Source organism: Ptychodera flava, chromosome 22 (assembly GCF_041260155.1).
Source record: "Ptychodera flava strain L36383 chromosome 22, AS_Pfla_20210202, whole genome shotgun sequence".
Lineage (NCBI taxonomy): Eukaryota > Metazoa > Hemichordata > Enteropneusta > Ptychoderidae > Ptychodera > Ptychodera flava.
This window is the reverse complement of record NC_091949.1, coordinates 12,255,234-12,278,160: the sequence shown is the minus strand read 5'-3', so window position 1 is coordinate 12,278,160 and position 22,927 is coordinate 12,255,234. Positions and strand designations below refer to the sequence as shown.

General features: G+C 35.2%; 2 protein-coding genes across 3 annotated transcripts in view; one reads left to right on the top strand and one right to left on the bottom strand.

Moving 5' to 3' along the window:
• The first annotated feature begins 818 nt into the window (after nucleotides 1-818).
• LOC139122699 (small COPII coat GTPase SAR1B-like) lies at nucleotides 819-12,763 on the top strand. The gene is made up of 6 exons (XM_070688318.1): nucleotides 819-962; nucleotides 3,494-3,576; nucleotides 5,469-5,588; nucleotides 7,284-7,453; nucleotides 8,148-8,279; nucleotides 9,034-12,763. The coding sequence occupies exons 2-6, from the start codon at nucleotides 3,534-3,536 to the stop codon at nucleotides 9,148-9,150; spliced, it is 582 nt and encodes a 193-aa protein (XP_070544419.1). The 5' UTR covers nucleotides 819-962; nucleotides 3,494-3,533; the 3' UTR covers nucleotides 9,151-12,763.
• Nucleotides 12,764-16,296: 3,533 nt separating this feature from the next.
• Nucleotides 16,297-22,927, bottom strand: part of LOC139122697 (cell division cycle and apoptosis regulator protein 1-like) — a 43,176-nt gene continuing 36,545 nt past the window's right edge. For both annotated transcript variants that reach the window (XM_070688314.1, XM_070688315.1), the window contains exon 20: nucleotides 16,297-22,457. In XM_070688314.1, the coding sequence (XP_070544415.1) occupies nucleotides 22,177-22,457 (281 nt within the window). In that variant the 3' untranslated portion in view covers nucleotides 16,297-22,176. The remainder of the gene's footprint in view (nucleotides 22,458-22,927) is intronic.

The window sequence follows — 22,927 nt, the reverse complement described above, 5'->3', positions numbered from 1 at the left end:
CGCAGTGATGTTTCCTGAAGTAATCTGAAGGTCAAGAGCGACGCTAAGCGTGATTCTAGAATTGCCTTGCGATCAATTTGTAACGATGTGAAAGTTACATTTTTACTTGTGCTGATCATCCTGATCACATGTAGGCCTAAAGGATGAAGTTTCTTGGTCGTTGTGTGTACGAAAACACAGAACGACAGTAGGCCTAAGTGAAAAGTACGAAAGAAAATGGGCGGGGAAAGTTGAGCATAATTACGAAACTGCTAAAAATGGGTTTGTTTTCGAGCACGTAAACTGTGGGTGACAAACTGACGAAGCGTGGATTTGCTCACGTGTTCGTGTAAGAGACGTGCGGACCGCGGAGACTTATTTTTTCAACGTCAACACGCACACGTGTACAACTTAGTAACCTGTTGGAAAGTTCCCTGTTGTCATGTAACTCGCCCCCTCTTTCGTCGACATCGGGAGAATGTTTGTACGTGGCACTCCCAGACATCAATGCTATTTCCGGTTTAGGGGCCGGGACATTGCCCTGTACTCAGATCCCTCTAAGTGGAAATACCGGCATGTCTAGACGTCAGCTCTCGATGTAAAAGTAATTTTGATTGGTTATATTGATTTGGTATTATGGTGTATTCTTGAGGTTAAAGTGAAGTCTTGTTCTTTAAAACAAATATTTGATCCATAAGAAAAGCTAAACATCACTTATTAGAATAATTTTAGTGAGAGAGAAGGGCCAATAACTCACCAAACGTATATTAAACATCTAGGAACTGTTTCCCCTCTATCCAATCAGAATGGTCGTTAGTTTTCGCCGATGGCCATATGGTGACGTCAGATAAGGAAGCCATATTGTATAAAACTCCATCATCTGGTCGTGTGGGATCACACGAAATTTAAGTTAATTCAAGAAGTAGCCGATAATTCTCGAGAATCGTCGTGGATTTTTCAAGACAGAGTACCAACATAGCAAGGTAAGGACTGTTCACAAAATAAATGTTCAAAGTTTTCCGTAGGTCCGTAAATACCGCGGAAATGCTACTTCCATTATATGAAATAATGACACTTTTCAGTCGTTTCGTTTCAATCAATGGACTGCAACTGTCCAACGATATGTATGTACTGATTTGGAGTGCAGCTCCAATCATCTAAAGCGTGACACACCGTCCCTATCATTTCTGAGCATTTTAGAGAAACTTTTGTGATATTCTTCCTGACCGAAGCCCACCAAAAGGCTCGGTCACTGTGTTCCACAGCACCACCTCCATGGAGATTCGATTGGGTGTAGAATTAAATTTTGAATGTAAAACTCAGAAACAACAATTTGTTGGTACCACCCAGATACCAAACAATTGAAACCGACTAAGGTTATATCGTTAAAATTACAGAAAATGGCCCATTCAAACAGTCATATTAAGCTTAGTTCTTTATGAGCCTAAAGAGTTTGCAAACCCGTTTACGGCCGCCGGATAAACAGCTCCAGTCTGTCGACGCCATACACGACCTTGAGTGATTCAACCACCTAATAATTCTATGATATCCGCATATTTGATACGTATAAACAGGCATATATCATGACTCCCAGAGTACAAAACATCTCATGAGATACCACAGTCACCGTTTCAACTGAACATTTCCTTTAATAGACCAGTGAAATTAAATTATTTCAAAATGTACTACACCACAATCGATGAAACGAAACTTTTTTCAAAGTTCATTGAATGGTATAGGTAGCTCACGAAATTATGCAGGTGAAATTATATTCATCCGTTGAGTGAAATTGAAAGTGTCACACTTTCCAATATGCCATAAACATTATTCACTGATCTGGTCACAAACAATAACACAGAAAGGTCAAACTTTAGCTTATCTGGTTTCCAGTTTCATGAACGTGCCTTCAGTTACTGTGGATGTCAAACTACCACTGATATAGAGCAGGTGATGTAGCCATAAGGTCTGTGGTTTAGCACCTCAGGCTGAAAACACAAACTGCGTCAGCAGAGGGCACAACCTTTGGGGACAAGGTCTGCAGTGCAAATCATCAGAGATAGTTTATTGACCTTTCAGTCAGTGTGTGCAAATTCACCAGGGTTGAACTGAATGCTTGCTATTCTGGCTTAAAAAACTTGCAAATTCATCTTTGTTGATGTAAGATAACATAGCTGATATGTGTAACGTCAACAAAAGAGGTTGACAGCGATTCTTGCGGCTACAAATAGCTTGTCAAATAACTGCTGAGACCACATCAATGAAGTTCACGTGAGAATTCTTTTTGGTTTAAAACTCTGTTACTCACATGATCACAATCAAGAAAACAGATTTATTGCTGCATGTTGCAATCTCCTCTAAACAAAAGTTTTCATATGTAAATATTCTGATATATTTTATTGTATGTGAATTTGTTGGCTTTTACGGAGATTTATTGTGCATATTTTTAGTAACAATAATAAAATTTATAATTAAGCAGTAACACCCTCTACAGGTGACTATTCATGAAATTTGAGTACAGTGCCTGAGATCTCGTACATGCCACTAGGCAAGTGCTATATGGAGTGAACTTTACTGAAATCAAGTTTGAACCTGCCTGCAAACAGAGTTATTTCTATTCTTTTATGTCACACTTTGTGTGTGTTGCATTGATTCAAAGTGGTTGCCTCTGTAGTATTAGCAAAAAAAAATGGAGAAAGCAGAATCAATTGATAGATCATAAATTGCACATCTTCAGTGTAATGTTGACACTTTGGCATATCTTGGGTCAGACTGTGATTTAAATCAAGGTCGAGATGACATTGATGAGTTGTGGTTGGATCTGTCATGCTGTTCTGTCAGCAATCCCTGGTTCTTGTATTACTGCTTGCTGACAATGACTGTTTAGGCAATTTAATTGGTTGTTCTCCTTTGATTTTTCTGCTTTGAAAGTTGTGTTCAGTTATTCAGTTTGTTCAAAGGTAATAAAATATGTATCCCTTTGACATGTTATGTGAAAAAGCTGGACTTGCCTTAATTTGGAACATGAAAATAGATAAAACAGCCAAAGAAAGTTGTTTCAGTGAGTGTTCAACAATAAAAGTGCTGAATAGTGTGAGATAGTTACTTTCGTCAGAAAAATAGTGAAATGAAATCTCCCCAATGTAATTTACAGAGAAACTTTACATAAAAAATTCAAAGGAATATGTGGAGAATAAATATATGTGATATATTTGAAAGAAAGTGATAATGTATGAATTAAATACTGAAAATAAATTTGTCAGAAACGGGTGCTGTTATTCGTTGAAGAATCATACATGTGTAACACAGTCTCTTCCACTCTGGCCCCTATGTTCCAGTGTGATATAATGAGTACATATAAGTGTAAAAATGAAGTAGATAATAGGTATACATGTATGCATATCTATTTCCATTCAGTCCATTGTTCTGTATTGCTGTTGTTTAACGCTGTTATTAAAATTTATTGGACCAATAGGCATTCTTCTGATACATGTTTCTAATTTGTTTCCAATTTCAGAGAGTGAAGGTGGTTTTATAATTATTAAGTATCATTCACAATGTTCCTGTGGGATTGGTTTGCAGGGGTTCTCAGCTTTTTAGGTAAGTCAACCGATTACTAATTTTGTGCCATTACTGATGAATATGTGCAACTAACACACTCTGATATGGCTTTTCCCAGATCCCCCCCCCCAATAATTTAATTTTACCTTTGTCTGTAGCAGGATCAAGAGGTCAGCCAAGAGGTCAGCTTGGGTGTAAAAAATTCACATTGAATGAATGACCTCCTTTCCTGCTGGAGTGAAATACATAAGGAAAAGTAATTTGCTGATTCGGAGTAAAGTAATATACTCTGACTGGAGTATTAAACTATTTAATAATTAAATTGGACAGAGTATGTCATAATAACATTTTCCTGCAATGAATTCATCAACCACACTTTGTAAATATTTTATTATTGTTAGTGTAGACTGACCAATTGATATGAACACTGAGTTATAAAAATTGGAACTGTGAGGAAATTCTAAGAAGGCACCTTACTAGTTTATTTCGCTATAATAATTCTGTAGTTACTCTAAGCTACAAGAAAACAAACACACATCAAAAAACCAACATCAAAGAGTATATTTTGTGTAGAGTCAGTGTGTAGCTCATTCTATACACAAAACATCTGTGACTCCTTTTGACAGTTTTGTGCACTGTAGTTGGATAGCTACTGCTTGTCTGAATTGGTGTACTTTGAATTCAGTCTGAATGCTGAAATGGAAAGTCCTCACCGTATGTGCTGAACAATTGATAACCCTCCAGGCTAAAATACAGATGTTGCCATGGTGTCAAGATTATCCAATTAGTTCACATGAGCTGCTTCAAGGGTCTGTTGTCTTCATTCAACCTGTCCCACTCAACATGAAACAATGTATAGTTTTATAACAGAACATCTTTTTTCTATATAACAAGAGTTTTCAAGGGATGTATTTTGAAAAATACCATGTCATACTGAACAGACTTCAGTTGAAATACTATAAACGATGAATGTGTACTCTTGTACTGTTATCAGGACTGTAGTTACTGGGAAAGAGTTCACCAAGTCACTGCCTTCAGTTACAAACGTAATCCACCAATGCTAGTCAAAATAATTTTGTCAAGGGGTCAAAGTGTAGGTAGGGCAAGTTGGAAGGAACAAATTTGCTGTTTTCATTTATGGTTTTCTTATCGTTCATTTATTAGTCATTCTTGGAATTTAGTGGTATCAGAGTGTTTTGCCCAGTGAGTCATGCCAAAAGTGCAGTGGCTGCGGCAGAACAGAAATGGTTTCCCCCATACTGAAATGATGATGAGATCTTCTGGTTTCAGAACACTGCCATGTCCTTTGTACATGCAATGCATCCACACTCTTCATATCAAAATGAAATAACTAGGAAGTTTACAATGAAAGTTTAAATTTTTATCAAAGAATTCTTGTGCCGTGGGTGTGCTCTGTCAGCAAGACTATATTCTTTTTATGATGACACAGTGACAAAATTATTCTTAAATACAATGTAACAGTTTGTATCTTATTAGTATTAGGGGGAGATGCACTCTTACGGACCCAATTTAAGACAACTGATGTCAACTTCTGTATTTATGTTTAAAATGCCTCCAGTGCTCCAATCAGGAACTTAACAGACTACTTTGTTTTTGTAGGAAATGAACTATATGGTCTTTAGCCTACAGCGTCCTTCTTTAGATATCTGTTGGTGTTTGTGACATGAAAAACCCATGGTTCAGACCAAAGATTATCAAGCTGATATTAGTGTGTACAAATGCCTGTCCCCAACTACTACACATTGTGATGTTATGACTGCTCTTTTAACTTTCTTTCATTCACAATTTTTAAATATTTTTATTTGCATATTTTTGTAGTAATGCAAGTGGTTTAATGGACATCTAATCCTAACGTGTCGTGTATCAGCATTGATTGAGTTTGTTTTATCTATATTTTTTCTCTCTTGCAGGTTTATACAAAAAATCTGGTAAATTAGTATTCCTAGGTTTAGACAATGCCGGTAAAACAACCCTATTACACATGTTGAAAGATGACAGAATGGCACAGCATGTCCCTACATTGCACCCCAGTAAGTAGCATTTCTCTTGAACTCTCAGCTATTTCAGTGCAGCTAAATGTACAATAACCCTTTTCAGGTCAAGTCATTGTAAATTACCCTAAAAATCAAATTACAAGGAGAATACTGTGACACTCATGCATACGCCACTGTTTACATACACCAGCACCCATTGGCAAAGGTAGTGAAATTACCATGTCTATATGTATGTCAAAGCAAGACAAGCCTTGGAATGATTGTGGATGTCACTGTGATTGAAAAAGTACAGCTGTTGGTTGTTTTTACACCAAAATAGCAGTCAGATGGTATTGTCCTCTGTGACATCTCTAGATCAGAATTTAATCTTGTCAGGAATGTTATTGCACATGTTTCAAGTTTTGGCCAAACATATTTAATGTTTGACATGTTGATTTAAAATTATTCCTGAAAGGGTAATCCTCTTTCTCCCAACTGGTATTATTTTTATGGTTCATCTATGGAGCCTGGTAGAAAGAGGATTAATTTTTCAGGACATCTAAGGCAGTTTGAAAATATTTCATTTGTTTCTGAGGTCAGAAATCACTATTTGCTGAATTTCTGTTTTGAATTTTGTAACTCAATGGAATAAAGAAATACAGTGCTTTATACTTGAAAAATTGACAGTCCCTGTACAAAGCCATGCATCATCTGTTTGAATGTAGTGTGGTGGTTTTCACAAACAATTGCAGATCTCCAGTTTGTGTTGCCATTTTCAGTATTGGCATTTCAGCAACATGATAGCACAGCAAGAACTTTGACCCATGCATATAAAACAGTTGGTTTGGGCATCAGGCTGCAAACTGCAGTTTATTCAGTTGCTTCGACATCAGTGTATCTCTGCATGGTCCTGTCTGGCATAGTGAGGATCCAGTGTTCTGATCTTTAGGCACTTCCTGGGAATTCCACTTCATTATAGAGGCTATTGAGTAATTCCAACAAAAAAGACCGTCCTGCAACAGTCATGCTAACAGCCATCTACCCAGCTGTTCCAGGGTAGCACAGTGCCCTGCTATCAAAATAGATCAGGGAGCCCGGTCCAGACATCATTTGCATGCATTTCACGCAACATGCTGGCATTGCCTCCTGTCACATGACTTGTACGTTAAATCTAGGTGTTATTGAGATAGTTAGAGATCCAGGGATATAGTAGAGGTCTGTTGCCATTACCTTCATTCCACATACAGAAAAGAGGATCATGATATTATGGCATATTTTGGAAAAGTTCAAAGGTCATCAGTGTCAGTGTGCTAAAGGTTGTGAATACATGAAATTATTACATGTTGCACCTACAGACCTAAGGGTATTTATAAATAGTTGGTCCATATAAAACGTTACCTTCAAAATATTGTTTGAAAATTATGCTAAAGGTCACATTCTATCTTGTATCAAAAACATTTCCTCTGATAATTCTGGTGACAGGTTACAGGCTCGGTTTTGTTAACCTTTGATAACAATGTTACATTTTTAGATTGTACTGGAACATAATGTAGTGAATCTTCCTGTTTCTGCAGTAAATGTTACGTGTTCTTTTATTAGAAAATCTCTTATAATAATAATTTTCATGATCATAATCAATTAGCATTATTGGCGGGAAATAATTGGATGACTATTTTCTGCCAAATATGCTAAGTCTCCAAGAGACGTTTTGATATTTTGATATAACTTTCTCTTGTTGTTTTTCACGCACAGCATCTGAAGAATTAGTTATGGGTGGAATGCGTTTCACAACATTTGACTTAGGTGGTCACGAACAGGCAAGGCGTGTGTGGAAAGATTATCTTCCAGCAATTGAAGGCATTGTATTTCTCATCGACGCAGCACACAGGGAAAGATTCATTGAATCAAAGGCAGAACTTGATGTAAGTAGTATTGAGTTGATATTCATTTACATTGAAGGGAATGTGTTCTTGCTGGGAAAAAACCTTTGTGAATTTCTGACCACATACAGAAAGCTTGCCTCAGAAAGCGAATCCCTACACACACACGCCATGTGTGTGTCATTTGCATTTTCCTATTGAAATATGATGTCAAAATTTCTGTAGAAATTATATTGTATTGTCATTTTAATCTGTATAAATATTTTTGCTAACAACTTGAGCATTTTTTTAATAAGCTTAACATCAGTTTCAAAGTGTAAAACTGTGTGTGACTTCAAGCGGTATGGGGTGAAGATGAAAATTCCATCTTTTGTTTGTTCAAAGTCAGTATGGAACTGATAAAAGACAAGATTAAGTGTGGATATTGTAGGAAGTATCGAACATTTCATTGTTTGTTGTAAAGGGGACAAGTTGAATGCATTTATAAAATTAAGAAGGATGTAACGTGAGAAATCTACTTAGTAAAGTTATTTCAGAGCTGTCATTTCACTTGCTATTTGAAATTTATCCTTAGTTCCCACAATTTACATATTTTTCTCACTTGACAATTTGTTATCTGATGTAAATGGTAATTCATATTTAGAGAAATCGTGCTCAACAAACTATTTGTCGCAGAACCTTGTTGCAAATATTGTACATGTGATTCATCATGGATATCCTCTGTCTTTTCTTTCAGAGTTTAATGACAGATGAACAAGTAGCTAATGCACCTATTCTCATACTTGGCAATAAAATAGACAAACCGATAGCCGCTAGTGAAGATGAACTTAGATCAGTGTTTGGACTCCATGGACAAACCACAGGAAAGGTAATATATTATATTTTATCAAAGACATTTATAATACTTCCTTCAGTTATCTGACAGTTTACTGGCAGAAATCAGTTGCAAAAACAAATTTACTGTAACCATTGGTATCTGATCTTGAACACACCTAGAGGAAGATAACTTAAACGATGTAGGTTTTTGTATATGATAGTAAACCACGTCTATAATTTGGCCAAGGAGTTTCATGAAATATCATGAAAATTTCAATTAAAATAATTTATGTTCATGGCTACATTGACCTAAAAAAGCAGTACAGTGGCATTCTGCTGCCAATAGACAATATGTTATCTTTTTATCAGGACAATCTAAACAGCCTTGTAATTTATTATGAAGTGTCTGTATTTGTAATAGAAATTGCTGTAATTGTGTGAACATCTGTCACTGTACATCGAATGATATGATGTATTCATGTAGACAAATAAAAAAGGGGCTGATCTTCCATGGCATACAGGAGAGAGAAAAAGTGATGATGATGTATTCATTGAATGTAAAAATACTCGGTTCGTGAAATGGTGTGCTGATAGTGTAAGTTTTTTTCAGTGGATTTAAAAAAAATGTTATATATATTTCAAGTTAGGGAGCATTTGCATCAGGTTGGACTTTTCTTGAATTTGTGCCGTCAACAGTGAAGGCAAAGATTGTTAGAACTGAATTTCAAGGACTATCATTGCAGAAAATAATATTGATATTGTGATATCAGGACCTAAGTACATGTATCTATCTGTTTGCCTTTCAGGGTAATGTGCCTCTCAAAGATTTACCAGGGCGCCCCCTAGAGTTATTTATGTGCAGCGTTCTCAAGAGACAGGGCTATGGCGAAGGATTCCGTTGGTTAGCCCAATATATCAAGTAGATTTCAAAAACAATTACACAGCTAACAGAACAGACTCCAGATTTTCAAGTTGTTGTACTTTATCCTCCGTAGGTTCCATTCCTTGTTGCAATTTTTAGAATAAACATTATGCTGAAAATCACAGAAAAAATGAAATGTGCCTGGATGTTGTGTGTGTATCAAGTACAACAGCTTCAAAGTCACTTATAACCAGATGTTTTATTTGTTAACATGCACATCACTTTCATTGGTGGCAAATGTTTTCTATTACCATAATATGTTGATTTTACTAGCTGTTGGAATAACAACAGTTCGTTTCATGTCAGTTACATACCAACAGAGTAAAATGATTGTTACAGCCTTTTAACGTGTATTAATTATAATTAATAAAATAACTGATAATAAGTAGTAGAATTTGGATGCTAGATTTATTGAAAACAACTTCAAATTAAATAGGCAGCTCTCACTCTATCAAAACTAGAGAGGTTTTCTTATTTTGTCATTTGCGAAAAATGTCTTGAATTTGACATTCAAGTTATCCATTCTAGCATCCAGAGAATCCTTTCTGATATTTGTGTTCATCAGTCTATAGCTGTACTGTCGAAAAAGGTTGAGCCATGTGGTGATGATTGAAGAGTGAAATGTCAAACTTTATTTTGTGATATTCATTTCCCACAATATAAATGAGCAATTTCAGGTTGATGTCATGAGATAACCAAATAAATTCATTTTAGTGTGTTAAAGTAGCTTTGTCACCTTTGTTTATCGTTGCAAATCATTGATTTTCACTTGTGGTCATTTGAAACAAAGCAGCCATACAGTGCTACAATATCCATTAATAAACTCTGCTAACATACTTGTATGCAAATTTGTATCAACCACATAACGAAAAGGTAGGAAGACATTTGCCACCTACAGGTGTAGTGACATTCAGTACATAGCTGTTAACCCTTTGAGTACCAAAGTCAATTTTTGTTGCCTTTATACAAAATAATTTCTTTCAGATATAGACAATTTTTTTCCGATTTTTCCCAAAATTTTGGTCAAAAAGTATAGCCCATGAAAATTTATGTCCATTGAGTCCAAATTTATGGAAAAAATTACAGAAAAATTCATAAAAGTTGGTAAAATGTTGCCCTGACATTTTGGGAGGGCAAAATCACAGTGCTTAAAGGGTTAAATGTGATAGATACTAAAAAAGCTTTCTGCTATTCAACAGTAGCGGCAAAGTTTTCAGCATTGCAAGTCCAAGATGAACTAATTTTTAGTACAACTGCAAAATTCGGTGCAAGTCATAACTGCAATTTGATCACGCTGAGTTCACATGTGCTGGTTCAAATTTTTTATTCATGTGCAGGGTTTTGTGAAATCAGGAATAATAATATACAAAAGTTCTTATTGCATCTTTGCTTCACTGTTGTATTCAAAAATAGGGCCGTTCACAGTTTACGTCACTTCTCTCATTAATATGCAAAAATAAATATTTGTCCGCATTTTTAGATAACGCTTTTGAAAATTACGCATGCAAGAACGACGAAAATACATCTCAGTGGGCGACTGCTAGTGTAACAATGAATACTAAAAAACATATTCACGACTCAGAGTACAAGCTGCAAAAACAGCCACGCATGAAACATTGATAAAATTTGTCCGCATTTCAAACTGCGTGCCCGATGTCGCGCGCGTACAGCTATATTTAGTAACAAACCTGTAACCGTGAACAGCTATTGAACATTGTCATAGTTAGCGTACATGTAGCTACACACAAACTATGAACAACAACATGAATCACTGAGTTATTATGCAAAGAGGATGGGACACTAGTTTACTGATTTTGTAGAGAACGTTAAACTTTATTTCTCTCTTCATTTTCCTAAAGTTCCACAAGATATCTAAACCCTTATCCTGCCAAGATTGTCTGTCCCTATCCGGTGAAGTAGTTTGAAAACAAGTGAGGTATAACATGACCCATATGTAACATTTTAACAGAATCTTTAACATTGTAGGATTCCCAAAACAAAAACTAAGCAGGATTTTCACTGACCCCACCTGCCATTACATACATACATGGTAAGTGGGTGAAAATACATGTAGGTTTTGACTCGGTACCACTTTCTACTGACTTGACTGATGGAAAAATTGACAAATCTAGCAGGAAAATGGTTGAAAATCTATTATATTAGGAAACATTGCAAATATTACAGTTACTGAACCATCATATCCTCCGTATCTAACCTTTGTAGAAATGTTTTGTACCCTTTTATTGCTAATAGCTGAGGTGCAACCTGACTTTCCAAAGCCCTAGTTGAACCTCTATGAGAAGTTAAATGCACAAAAACGGCAGGATTTCTGGAAATTCTGTTCTTTTTTTATAAAAAAAATTATGGAAACACTAAGATTCATACTCAAAGCAGGCTGAAATAGTTAAAATGGCTACAAAATGCTTAGTCCAGGGTTCAACATAGTGAGCGTGAAGTACCAGTAGTGTTAGTTGCTCCTATTTTATACACATACTGTACAAAAAATAGGAGAAAAAAATTATAAATATGTAAGCTAATTTAAAAGAGAAGTAAACATTGGCACGTTAATGAACTTTCTTTGTGAATACAAGACGTTCTGTATTTCAGCATTGTACAGAATGAATTTGAAACTCTTCTAGGTGGAAGTTCATGATGATAAAATACCGGTTTATAACTAGAATTGAGACTTTCCATTTGTTTTACTTTGTAAGCATAAAGTTTGTAATATTTGGTTTTATTGTAAAGGTGCATGTTTCACCTTGAATTTGTTTTGTGAGTTCAAATCAAGACTTTTTTTCGTTGTTTGGGAAAATATTGTCACCGTATTGTGATACGATGTCACAGTTAATTTTAATCTTGTGAATTGAAAGGTGAATTAAAAGGGGAATGTTAAATTTTCAGAGTAAGTCTGTGCAAACTGGGTTGGAGTAAAGACTGCCAATTGGTCGATTGGAAAGTTTAACTGTAACAACTTTTAAGTTGCCAATAACAGACTTTGCTCGGATTTGAACCATGTCTATATTGTGTTTGAATTTAGTATATGAATACATCTAAAAGCTAAATGCAATCAGTGTAAGATCTGCTTTATTCAACACTTCCCTGTATACTTGATATTGTTGATTCCAGAATACAACTTATCTTCTAAAGCTATGTTTACTTCAGATTAGGAGATATGGTGACATATAGGGAAAGTTGAGTTGACAAATTATGCAAGAAGCTGCATTTTACGGTGTTTATCTGCCAGTAAACACAATTCAGAAATATTGCTTATTAAAAAAGTGACTTGTATAAAACTTCAATAACCTAGTCACAAATTAGTTTCTACCAAAATTAATTTCACATCACGGCATTTGGGGACAGTTAAGGATGGATAACTGTAACAGTATTGAAACCTTGTAAAATTCAGCAAAAAGCACCAGTTACAAATTTCTGGAAGAATTGATTTTGCATATTTCATATACTGAATACCATATTTGGTAGTGTATTGTTACATAGTCCATACTCATCTATTTCTGACTGGTGGTCAGCTGATAATGTAAAATGTGTTGGCATATATAACAAATGTGGGTTTAAATTGAAATAAAAAACAATTTTAGGCGTAATGCCTCATGATAGTTGAGTGTGATCCTTGACTGAGCATGCACACACCTACAGCAATACTCTGGCGTTTGTAGGCCACTATACATACATATTATTTCCTACATGCCCTGTGTTTGAAAATTATTTGTGAACATAGTATTGTGTGTGCTATTATCCCATTCCAAGTAGATGGTACACATTTACTTTGATCTTGAAAGTGTGAAGACTGATGCTACTGATGTCATAATATTTTGAAAATATCTTTGTAAAAATACTTTTTTAGTTCAGTTTAGTGATGATAAAGATTTTAACTGTTCTCATGGACATTGGGCAGGTTTTCTCCAATTGAAACTAGTTTGTGTCCATGTGGAAATGTGATGACAGCATGTTTTGGAAGTGAAAAGTTAGGTACCATCTGTCAGTTGAAGGACTGCAAGGGTTAGTGTGTCAAACAGGACACAGCTGTGAGTCTAGTCCTGCGTCAAGTTCATGACCGCTGTTGCAAGGTCCTTTAAAAGATTTAGTTTGAGTGTAGGCTCTCCTGGTTAGGGTCAAAGCCTGATGAGCATGCCTTCACATAGACAGAATTTGGCAGTCAAGTAAGAACACAGCACAGAAATTTACATCTGTGTTACATATTGTGGATGCAATTTGACCATTTCATCCACTACAAAGATTTGCATATGTATTTCAGAGTGTTAATCTAAAATTCTCTGATATAAAACCTCTGAAGACCAGATCATCTATGAATGTTGAATAGAATATCAGCAAAATATCTGAATATCTGTGGATCTGGTTTTTCTCACATTTGCACTTCACATTTCACAGAACACCAAGAAAATGATGTTACTGTTCAAAGCAAACTTGAACTCATGTAGTTTTGTCAATATAGAAGAATAATGTCTCTACTCAAATCTCATGACTTTCGCATACAGCAGTGGAATTTAGTTTTCTTAGAAATTCTGTATTCCATGGTTGCATAGCATTTCTGTTATCATATCTAAGATGTAATTACAGCTGTTAAACGATAGTGTTGCCTCTTGAGGGCGCCAAACACGCAACAGATCCTGTGGCTGTTCTCGTGTTGATGGCGTGAATATCTGCTATCAGGGTTTCATGTCATGAATAAACTTTACCTTTTCAAATAATATCCTCAGTGATTCAGTATTAGATCACAGTGCTGAAGAGTACAAAAGATACCAAATTAGTCGGAGAGGAGATGTGTCATATGACATCAGCTCTTGTGGCCGTAAAGTAAACTGCTAAATCAGAAATGAAGGTGACTATAATAACTATTGACTAGTATGGTCAATAGCTCTCTTCTGCAGATTCAAAGACATATGAGGAGCAGGACCTAAAACACTTATTCTATGATAGTGAATTTTAATACCCAATAATGGTAACTTATACAGATATATAAATTTTCTAATCTCACAAACGTTGACAGATTTTTTCTCAAGTGGTTGATTTTTTTCAAATTTGTGTTGAAGTAAAATGCCAGTTCTCCATTAGGTCAAAGTTCACAGGCAGCATGATTACACTGGCAGGATATGAAACTAGAACAATAAATCATGTGATAAAAAAATTTATTTTGAACAGCCAGTCAATTATGCCTTTGCCCCTCAGACTGGTTTATTCTTTCTCCATTTGAAAGCCTCGGGTCAACATCGGGGCCAGCTTGAATCTGTCACAGAAATATAGACTAGCTGCTCTGCTGTTGGTTGCCTCTCCTTTTGTAGTATCGGTATATAGACCACAGACCTGTAGTGCATTGGCAGCTGGCATGTGTTCAGACACGCATACACATGCTTGCAGAAACAACCAACACTGCCTGTATTGAATTGATATGAGATACAGCAGATTTGTAATTTATGAGGTTTTGGGTTTTTTTTATAGATGTGAAAATGTTACATCCACAGTGTCAAATAGGGACTTCAATAACTGTATGTACCGTTGATAGAGCCTAGATTTGATTACTTCATAAACACAGGAAGTACAAGATACTGCGTCACAAAAGTCCTCTCTATAAATTTGATGCATGCACCCCAGGGACAGATGTTCAGACTTTCAAATTCTTAAAACTACTGATCTGGTAATGCTATATCAGTGGACATCATTGTGAAGTTTTGGAGCAAATGAAGTTTTTATGACTAATTCTTTTGAAAAATTTATTATTTTTCTCCATAAAAGTTGACATAGGGATATTGGCCATTTTGAATTTCAATTATTCATAATTTCAGGTAATTAGCAAAATTTGCATAGTGGACCCGGATTTTTATTCCAGAGTTTGAAAGAGGAAGGTTTTAAGAAAGTTTAAATGCTTCACTTTCATTGCATATGCTACCTTAAAGTGAGTCATAGTATGTTTGATAGAGGTTTGCAGAGATTTTAAAATTTCCACTTAAGGTGCTTTAAATAAACTTCTTTGTTTGCCGTCTGCGTGCCAGTAGGTTTTCAGGGAAAAATTAAGAAAACAAACACAATGTTAACACTATTACAAATAATTATTTTTCCAAAGAAACCAAATAAAAATTTACCATATGTTAATACATTGTTTTATGTCTGTGCTTGTTTTTTTCCCTGGCTGCCTAGGTTTTTCAAAAATCCAAGGACAGCAAACAAAGAATTTTCTTTAAATGCCCTATTAAATGAAAATAGAGAAGAAGATTGGATAATATAAATGTTTATGAACAAACTTCCTTTCACAAAGTAGACTCACAGTAGACTCAAAGTAGACTCAATAGGGCAAGTTACCTAATAAAACTTCAGACATTTTGAAGTGCACCTATTAACAACGTGCCAAGCTGGCAAAAGCGTGACATTTCAGCAATTTTCAAAAAGCTTTTATTTTCGTTTCTGAGGATATTTATGTCCTTTTTAGCAAAAAAAATTGTTGCCAAAATTTCATGTTCTCATGCTTTTAAATTTAAATGCTTTTGAAAGTTCTCATTCAAAATTCTTCAAATATTTCAAAAGTAGGATTGAATTTTTCTTTCTTTTTCACATAAGAAATGTCAGTTAACTAGATACTGTAACTAACGGTCAACACTGCACCTGAACTACCGCTACTCCATGGAATGTCAAGCTCCTTGGTAAACTTGACAAATGTAGGAAAACAAATTTTATATCTGAATCAGTATTAGACATACCGGTATGTTTTCATATTTTCTGATTAAGGCAGTTTGTGCCTTACGAAAACTTTCAACAATTCTTTCAAAGTCAAGAATAAATGTGGGAGTATGCAATGTGGTACAAGACAAGCAAATTACCTGATATTTATTTACCAATATTTGAAATTAAAAATTCCTACTTTTCAAAAAACAAAGCCAGTGAGAACTTTATTTACTCTATGCACTTCAAAACGAGCTCCCATAAGTGGTAGGCCAAAAGTATATTCTAAAAATTTGAGTCAGACTCTGCCCCCAAGGTGCTATCTACTGAAACAGGTGTGTAAATGGGAGCAGTTTTGAAGAATTGGCTTTGAAGACTTTGTTATATTCCTATCCAAAATGTGACAGCGTAATTAACATGCACACACACACATCTCTGACATATTTTACAAGCTCTATTTATCAATATTTTGATGTCTGTTTATTTATGACAAAAACTAATTCTGTTTAGATACTATAGTCAATAAAATGTCACATCTTGAAAACCGTTGAAAATGACGTGAAAATAACAGAACACTTTGAAGTGACACCAAGAGAGAACCGACTACAAAGTTCTTTTTATCATTCTGACGTTACAAAAATTATGAATGTTGGTTTTTGAAAAAAAAGAGTAAGACTATCAACAAATATGAAATTCAAGAATATCAGCAAATTCTCTACTGTTTGAAGGACGACGCATTCTGTATGGCTGACTCTGGTCAAATTTCAGCTAGCAATTTCTCAATATCATTGACAGCAAAAACATGTAATTCTGATTTTAAATTTTGTTCCCGTTTAGAGTTACCGACATTATAATCTGTTGTGCATGTGCTTTTTAAAAAATGAAATTTTGTTCAATTGAGATTTTAAATTATCAAACTATTCCTTGGTAGGTTTTTCAGCGATAATTTCTGTCAGCCATATCGATGAACTTTGACCTTATACTTGAAAATAGTGCGTCACTGAACTGTTTTTCTCAAACAGTTGAGTTTCACCTGTACTTTACAGAGAAAATGAATTGTTAGGCTCACATTACCAATGTTAGGCTGTCACCATGGAGCTTGTAAAGGACTACAAATCGCCAATCAAAGAATTACAGACAGCTGTTTGAGAATCACACATGTACATTTTAATACAGGAAGCCATCTAAAATCTTCGCTGTGAGGACGATGACCAGCTTTGTTCCAAAATCTGTTTTTGAGGACACGTACACATGCTTTTCATTATCATCACACTTCTATAACACAGGAAATGATATCATTCGTTCTGATTTTCGATTGGCAATAAAGAAATATAATGAATAACTGAATACAAATGGGAAGAAGCGCCTTCCGTAAATGTTCTATACATCTATACGTGATGAGCAATGTGCTTAATGCTGGTTTATAAAAACACACAAAAGAGGAATCAATACTGTTGAATGTTGCAGATATGCCAAGGGGTAAGTGATCTCAAATATGGCCGGAAATTCAGTTGAAATGGAGAAAGAGTAAAAACTGTTCTGATTTGGCTTTCACACACACTGGAGAAAAGAAACGCAAAACCTGAGAACAACAAACAAAGTTTTTGAGGATCTTTTCTAGGCTTCACTGTAAATTTTCCATACGTGTTTCAACATGTAGACAAAACCAATCATAAATGGTCATATGAAATCTTAGGTGATCAACAATAACTTTTTATCAACACCTTGCTATTCATAATTTTGACCTTTTCTTGAGATGTACACCAAACCTGTAATTATCATTATTCGGCAGAACATTTTCCCTGCATTATGTACTATGCCTGTATTGACATTAGTCGACAACATCCTCTTGCCAAATAAAGCTACCCAAAACACTACTCTGCTTCTGTTGCAGTTTCCGTCACATTCTCAAAAATAACTTTATTTACATTAGTTCTTGTAAGCGATCAAAGTTCAGAAAAAAACACCTCTAGTACTACATCACACCAGAGTTGAATGAAAGCTGAACTGAAGGTGAGATACAGCTACACTAAACACGCAACATGTGCTTTGAGTGAAGTTCAAGAACACAACAGTGGAAACTGTGGAACGATACCTTTTATCATGCTTTTCAAATTTCTATGGATGCGAGACGGAAGTAATTTGAAATATTTACAAGAACTTTAACAATTTCTCACCATTAAAAGAATATTGATCGACTAAGGCAAAGCTGCCTGACATAAGATCCAGTTTTTTTCAATGTGAAAGTGCCATCTCTGTTATACTACGAACCCACAGAAGCAGCTACGAAATTCATTTGAGTCATAAGTGAAGTTGTTCACACAAAAAATATTGGCGCACATAAAACTGTGGACCTAGTAGGAAATATAAACAGTACTTTTAAAATGTGGTTGACACACTGGGTTCATTTTATGATTGGCATGACTAGGCTCCCCTAACCTAAAACCTCACCTAATCATTAAATGGACCGCCTTCAATGTGATTAACATTTACTTTCTGCATGGCCTCTGCTCCTTATTGATAACCAAAATATCTATTCTCTCAATGAAATCACGATGGCAATAGTTACTTCACCTTTCAGATCAGAGATAACCAGTGTTGGCCACCTCAAATATTTCAGCGGTATATCCCTGGGAGTGAATTCTGAAACAACTTGAAAAAAAATCTAAACCCTTTATAGATTTTTCTGTGGGTATTGCTCTTGAATGGATCTTCATTAACTTTATTGAAGCTAACATCGGTAAAAAGTTGCTCAGAATCACATTTTTTTTTCCTACATTGGTAAATCCTCTGTAGTAGCTTCAGTATTATCTTGCATATCTTAGGTTTGTTTCAGTGGCCAGCTTATTGTCTCAAAGTTGGACATCTATATACAGACAAAATTTGGATGGAAACGCCCACTTTGCCAATCCTCCATCCCTCATTTTCTGTACATAGTCCAACTTCACCACAGAAAACAATAGGATTAGGTTAAACTATGGTGATGACGGAATTAAGGCAGATTGGAATTCACTGGGACCATACCTTAGACTGTGCCTGCTTTCAAAGCTGCCCATCATTTTTCATCTAAATTCACTATGTACAAGTAAAAGTTCCTCTAATCATGTTGTAGAAAAATCCAAACTGTACTATCGCAAAACAATGCAACAAGACTATATAATCCTATAAACTGTATTTATCAGGCTGAAACGACTATGCAAAAATCCTTTAGAGTTCTGTTTATTCACACTGTCAAAGTGTTGATGGTTACAAAAGTCTGTTATGTTGGTAAAAATCCAAAGATACAAACAAAATGATGTAAACATTTCTGGGTATTGAAACAACACTATTACAGTTTTGTCTTCTTGATAGAGAGCACACACACAGCAAATTGAACATACATGTAATGATTTTGATAAACTAGGCTCAATTGTTTGTGTTTAGTTGACTGAACTGCATATTAGAAAACATGGGGTCTGACTATAAATAGGTGGTATGGATGTAAATTATCAGTACTTGATGTAAGACAACTAGACTGACAAAGAGATCTAGCTCCAATAATTCATAAAGTTTACTTGCCACCGAGGGGAAAGTACTATTTTACAGAAACTACAAACAGTTGAATCTAGAAGTACTTGGACATACCTTGTTTTGATCAATTCTATGCTTGTGCGTATGTAAGTGAGAAATTATGAGAAATTTGTGACAGTGAAAAATTAAGTAAGGTGCATACAGCTCTAAATATGGAAACTATCAAAAAGGAGTCTAAGCATGGCAGTGCGGAGAGCACACAGTAAAAATATTGTATTTGGTACAAAATATCCATCAATATTCATTTTCTCAAGACGTGAATTTAACACTGGCAAATCTATTTGTATGTGAACCAGGGACTTCAACTGTTTCTGTTGATTATCAACTGTGTCAATTTGTTTCATGGTCCAAACTGTGTAGCGACATTGTAAGACCAACTACCGGTAAGACCAGGTTTCAAAGATCATTGGATGTTACCCTTCCACCCCTAATTCACTGTATATGGATCAACCCCTCTATTGAAGACAATGGGATGGTACCATGCACAGTCTGATGATAAAAGGATGAACTCATTCATATCATCAATTTGGAATTTAAAAAGTACACTAGTCTAAACTGCTGTGACAGGATGTTGTATAGTCAATTACACGTCTTCAAGATGTTGGCATACTGTGAATTAATGTACATTTGTCAAGTCACTGTACAACCAACAACGTAGATTCAGAGAATATTCCTTATTTTCATTTCAGAAGCCATGGAATAATAAACCTGCATTCAAGACCTTGTAAATATTCACTCATTTGGATCAAGTCTGAATCTATGCTAACACCTAGCTTTCATTCCAGCAATTTTTCTTGTTTGAAGTAGAGGAGCACAATTAACAATCGTTCATGAACAGAAACAAATTCTTGGGTGCACACTAAGGAGAGATGCCGCATCAAAATTTGATTTAAAAACCCTTTGATACTAAAGCTTTTGGCAAATTTTACAGCCTTTGAGAATCTTAAGACTGCTAAAGTCAGTTTGACGAAAATGAAACATCACAAACTCTTGCATAAACATAATTTCAGAAATGAATATCATTTTTTTTCTATGACCACAAATAGTGAAATGACTTCAAAATCTGATAGTAGAGGTAAACTTTTCCTAGGTTTGAAATAAATTTTAAATCTTAAAAAAAATTCCAACATCTTTAGATTGAGCTATACAGAAATAATAATTTTACAAAATATGTAAAGCAGTAATTGCCGGTCAGTCTGCTGGGGTATACACTCCTTTGTATTCTCAAAGGCCTTATAAAACTTTCTGTATAAAAGCTTCATGACTTGTTTTTTTTCACAAGTCTGTTTTCAGATGCACATGTGGATATCGCTATTCAAAAATCAGACTGTAGGCTACATACAATATCAAGTTCACTGTGCTTTTTCACAAAAGTTTGCAATGAAAAAGTTTTTTTAAGTGAGTTTGAAAGACAAACTGGGAAAAGTGTCTTTGAATCTATAGTTCACTCCTGACCTATTCCATGTATGACTAGATCGACCGGTTACAAACATCATGAGATCACAGAAATGAATACTCATGACACAGTAAATATTCCAATTGTCATAAATTTGACACACTGCACAATGATCATTTTGTCATACACCATCAGAACATTACTTATTAACCATCACCCCTTCTCTCTAAAATCAGCTGCTTTTTACTTGGTGAAACACAAATGACCACCAAATGTTACACTCAAGCTCAGAAGTTGAAAGCTCACAAGAATTCAAACGCTACCTGCTGTTGGCCAATCAGCAACTATCTTACATCTATATTAAAGCAAACACTCTTGTAATGCCAATGGCTAACAAAAAAAATATAGGCATCACCATCTGTCATTTCTAACACACACAAAAAATGGAAATAGAAAGAAATTACATATAGGTATGATTCTCCAAACAAATTTCTATATCACGAAATTTTTGAACTCATTTCTAGAGACGTTTTTCCTCTGAAATTTGTTTAAATTTTTACACAAAAACATGAAATTTTTACACAAACATGTTTTTAAGTCAAAGAAAGAACTAGACAAACGGACACAGATACCTGAATGGGGAGTAAAATCACTGAAATTTTGTGACCTATATTTTGTGTTTGGATCTCATTTTTAATTCTTGTAATTATTTTTGGTCTTTACAAGAGAAGATTTTTGTACAAACAAATAAAGTGTATACAATCTCTTGTGCGAAAAATTCCTCTTAGTAATGGCAAATGTGGGAAACATTCCGTGTACATTGCACAACCTGATTGCCTAATTTCTGCTCCATAACAATTGTACAATTTCGTCAAAGATACTTATTACCAAAATTCTCTTGTAAGATGAGGTATGGGGCAAAGAAGATTACAGCAACTATTGCTAGTATCTACAGGTTCAAGTAAGGTTCTGTTTTACTCTGTAAGAAAAACCTGAAAAAATTGGAGAATTTTCGAAAGAAAACACTTTTTTCTAAAAATTCAAATATAGGTTTTATACATATCATAAACTTTAGAAATCTTCATTTTCATTCTTTCGGCGTCATACTCACGTTTTATTTTTCAAACACAACCTGCCTTGATAAAAATTGTTTAAAAATTTTCCTGGGAATACTTCTGGTCAGACAGGCAAAGTAAGAATTCAATAACAGTGGACAATCATCTTCCTTGCATGGCAATGCTCTCCAATTAAATATTTCATCATCAACTTTCTAAGTAGGATTGTCGCAGTGGAAAGAGCGACAATTCGAAAAGAGGATCAAAACTCGACAATGATAATTTTTCTTCCCACTTTCTCAACAAATCTAGAAAGTTATTTTTCTGCGTTCTCCTCAGCATCATCATCATTGTCCTGTTTACTTTCTGAGTCCTCTTCAGTGTCCTGGTCTTCTCTGAGAGCTTCGGTGACTCCTTGCATTAACATTTGAAGCGTACCCTGAGCCGACTGCAAGGCCTGCTGGTAGTGTTGCTTGGCCTTCAGTGCTGAGTCCCGCTCTCTCTGAGCCTGAGAGAGGCTTTTCCTGAGTTCTTGAAGGTTGCTTGTAAGTTCCTTGGCAGTGCTTTCCATTGTGCTGGTAGTCTTGCGATATTCATCTGTGGTGATAAACAAAGGTGATATAGATGAAACCAAGAATTTGAATAGACCATGATACAAATAAAAATACAGGCTGAAAAATATACTGAACAAGTGACCTAGTGGATAATATAGCTCCGCTGTGATTTTTAAGGTTAGTGTGGCCAGTTTGTCAATTAAGGGAATACTGATGAACATGGGACATATGGATGGGAAAGTCCAACCTCTAATCATTAGCATACATCAGTGCTGGCTGCAACTGCTGGAGTGCTTTGCCTGAGTACTTACATTTAACCATAGCAAAACAGTCTACACAAACATTTCGTTTGACCAAAACAGGCAAAAATTTCTCCAAAATATAAGTGTGCAAGTTTTATCATAATTTCAATAAATTTGAATCGGGCCATCCCTACAAACCTGCATAAAAACAATCGGACAAGGAGATTCTAAGAACTTTGATATTTTTTCGAAACCTGACTGTGGTCACCCC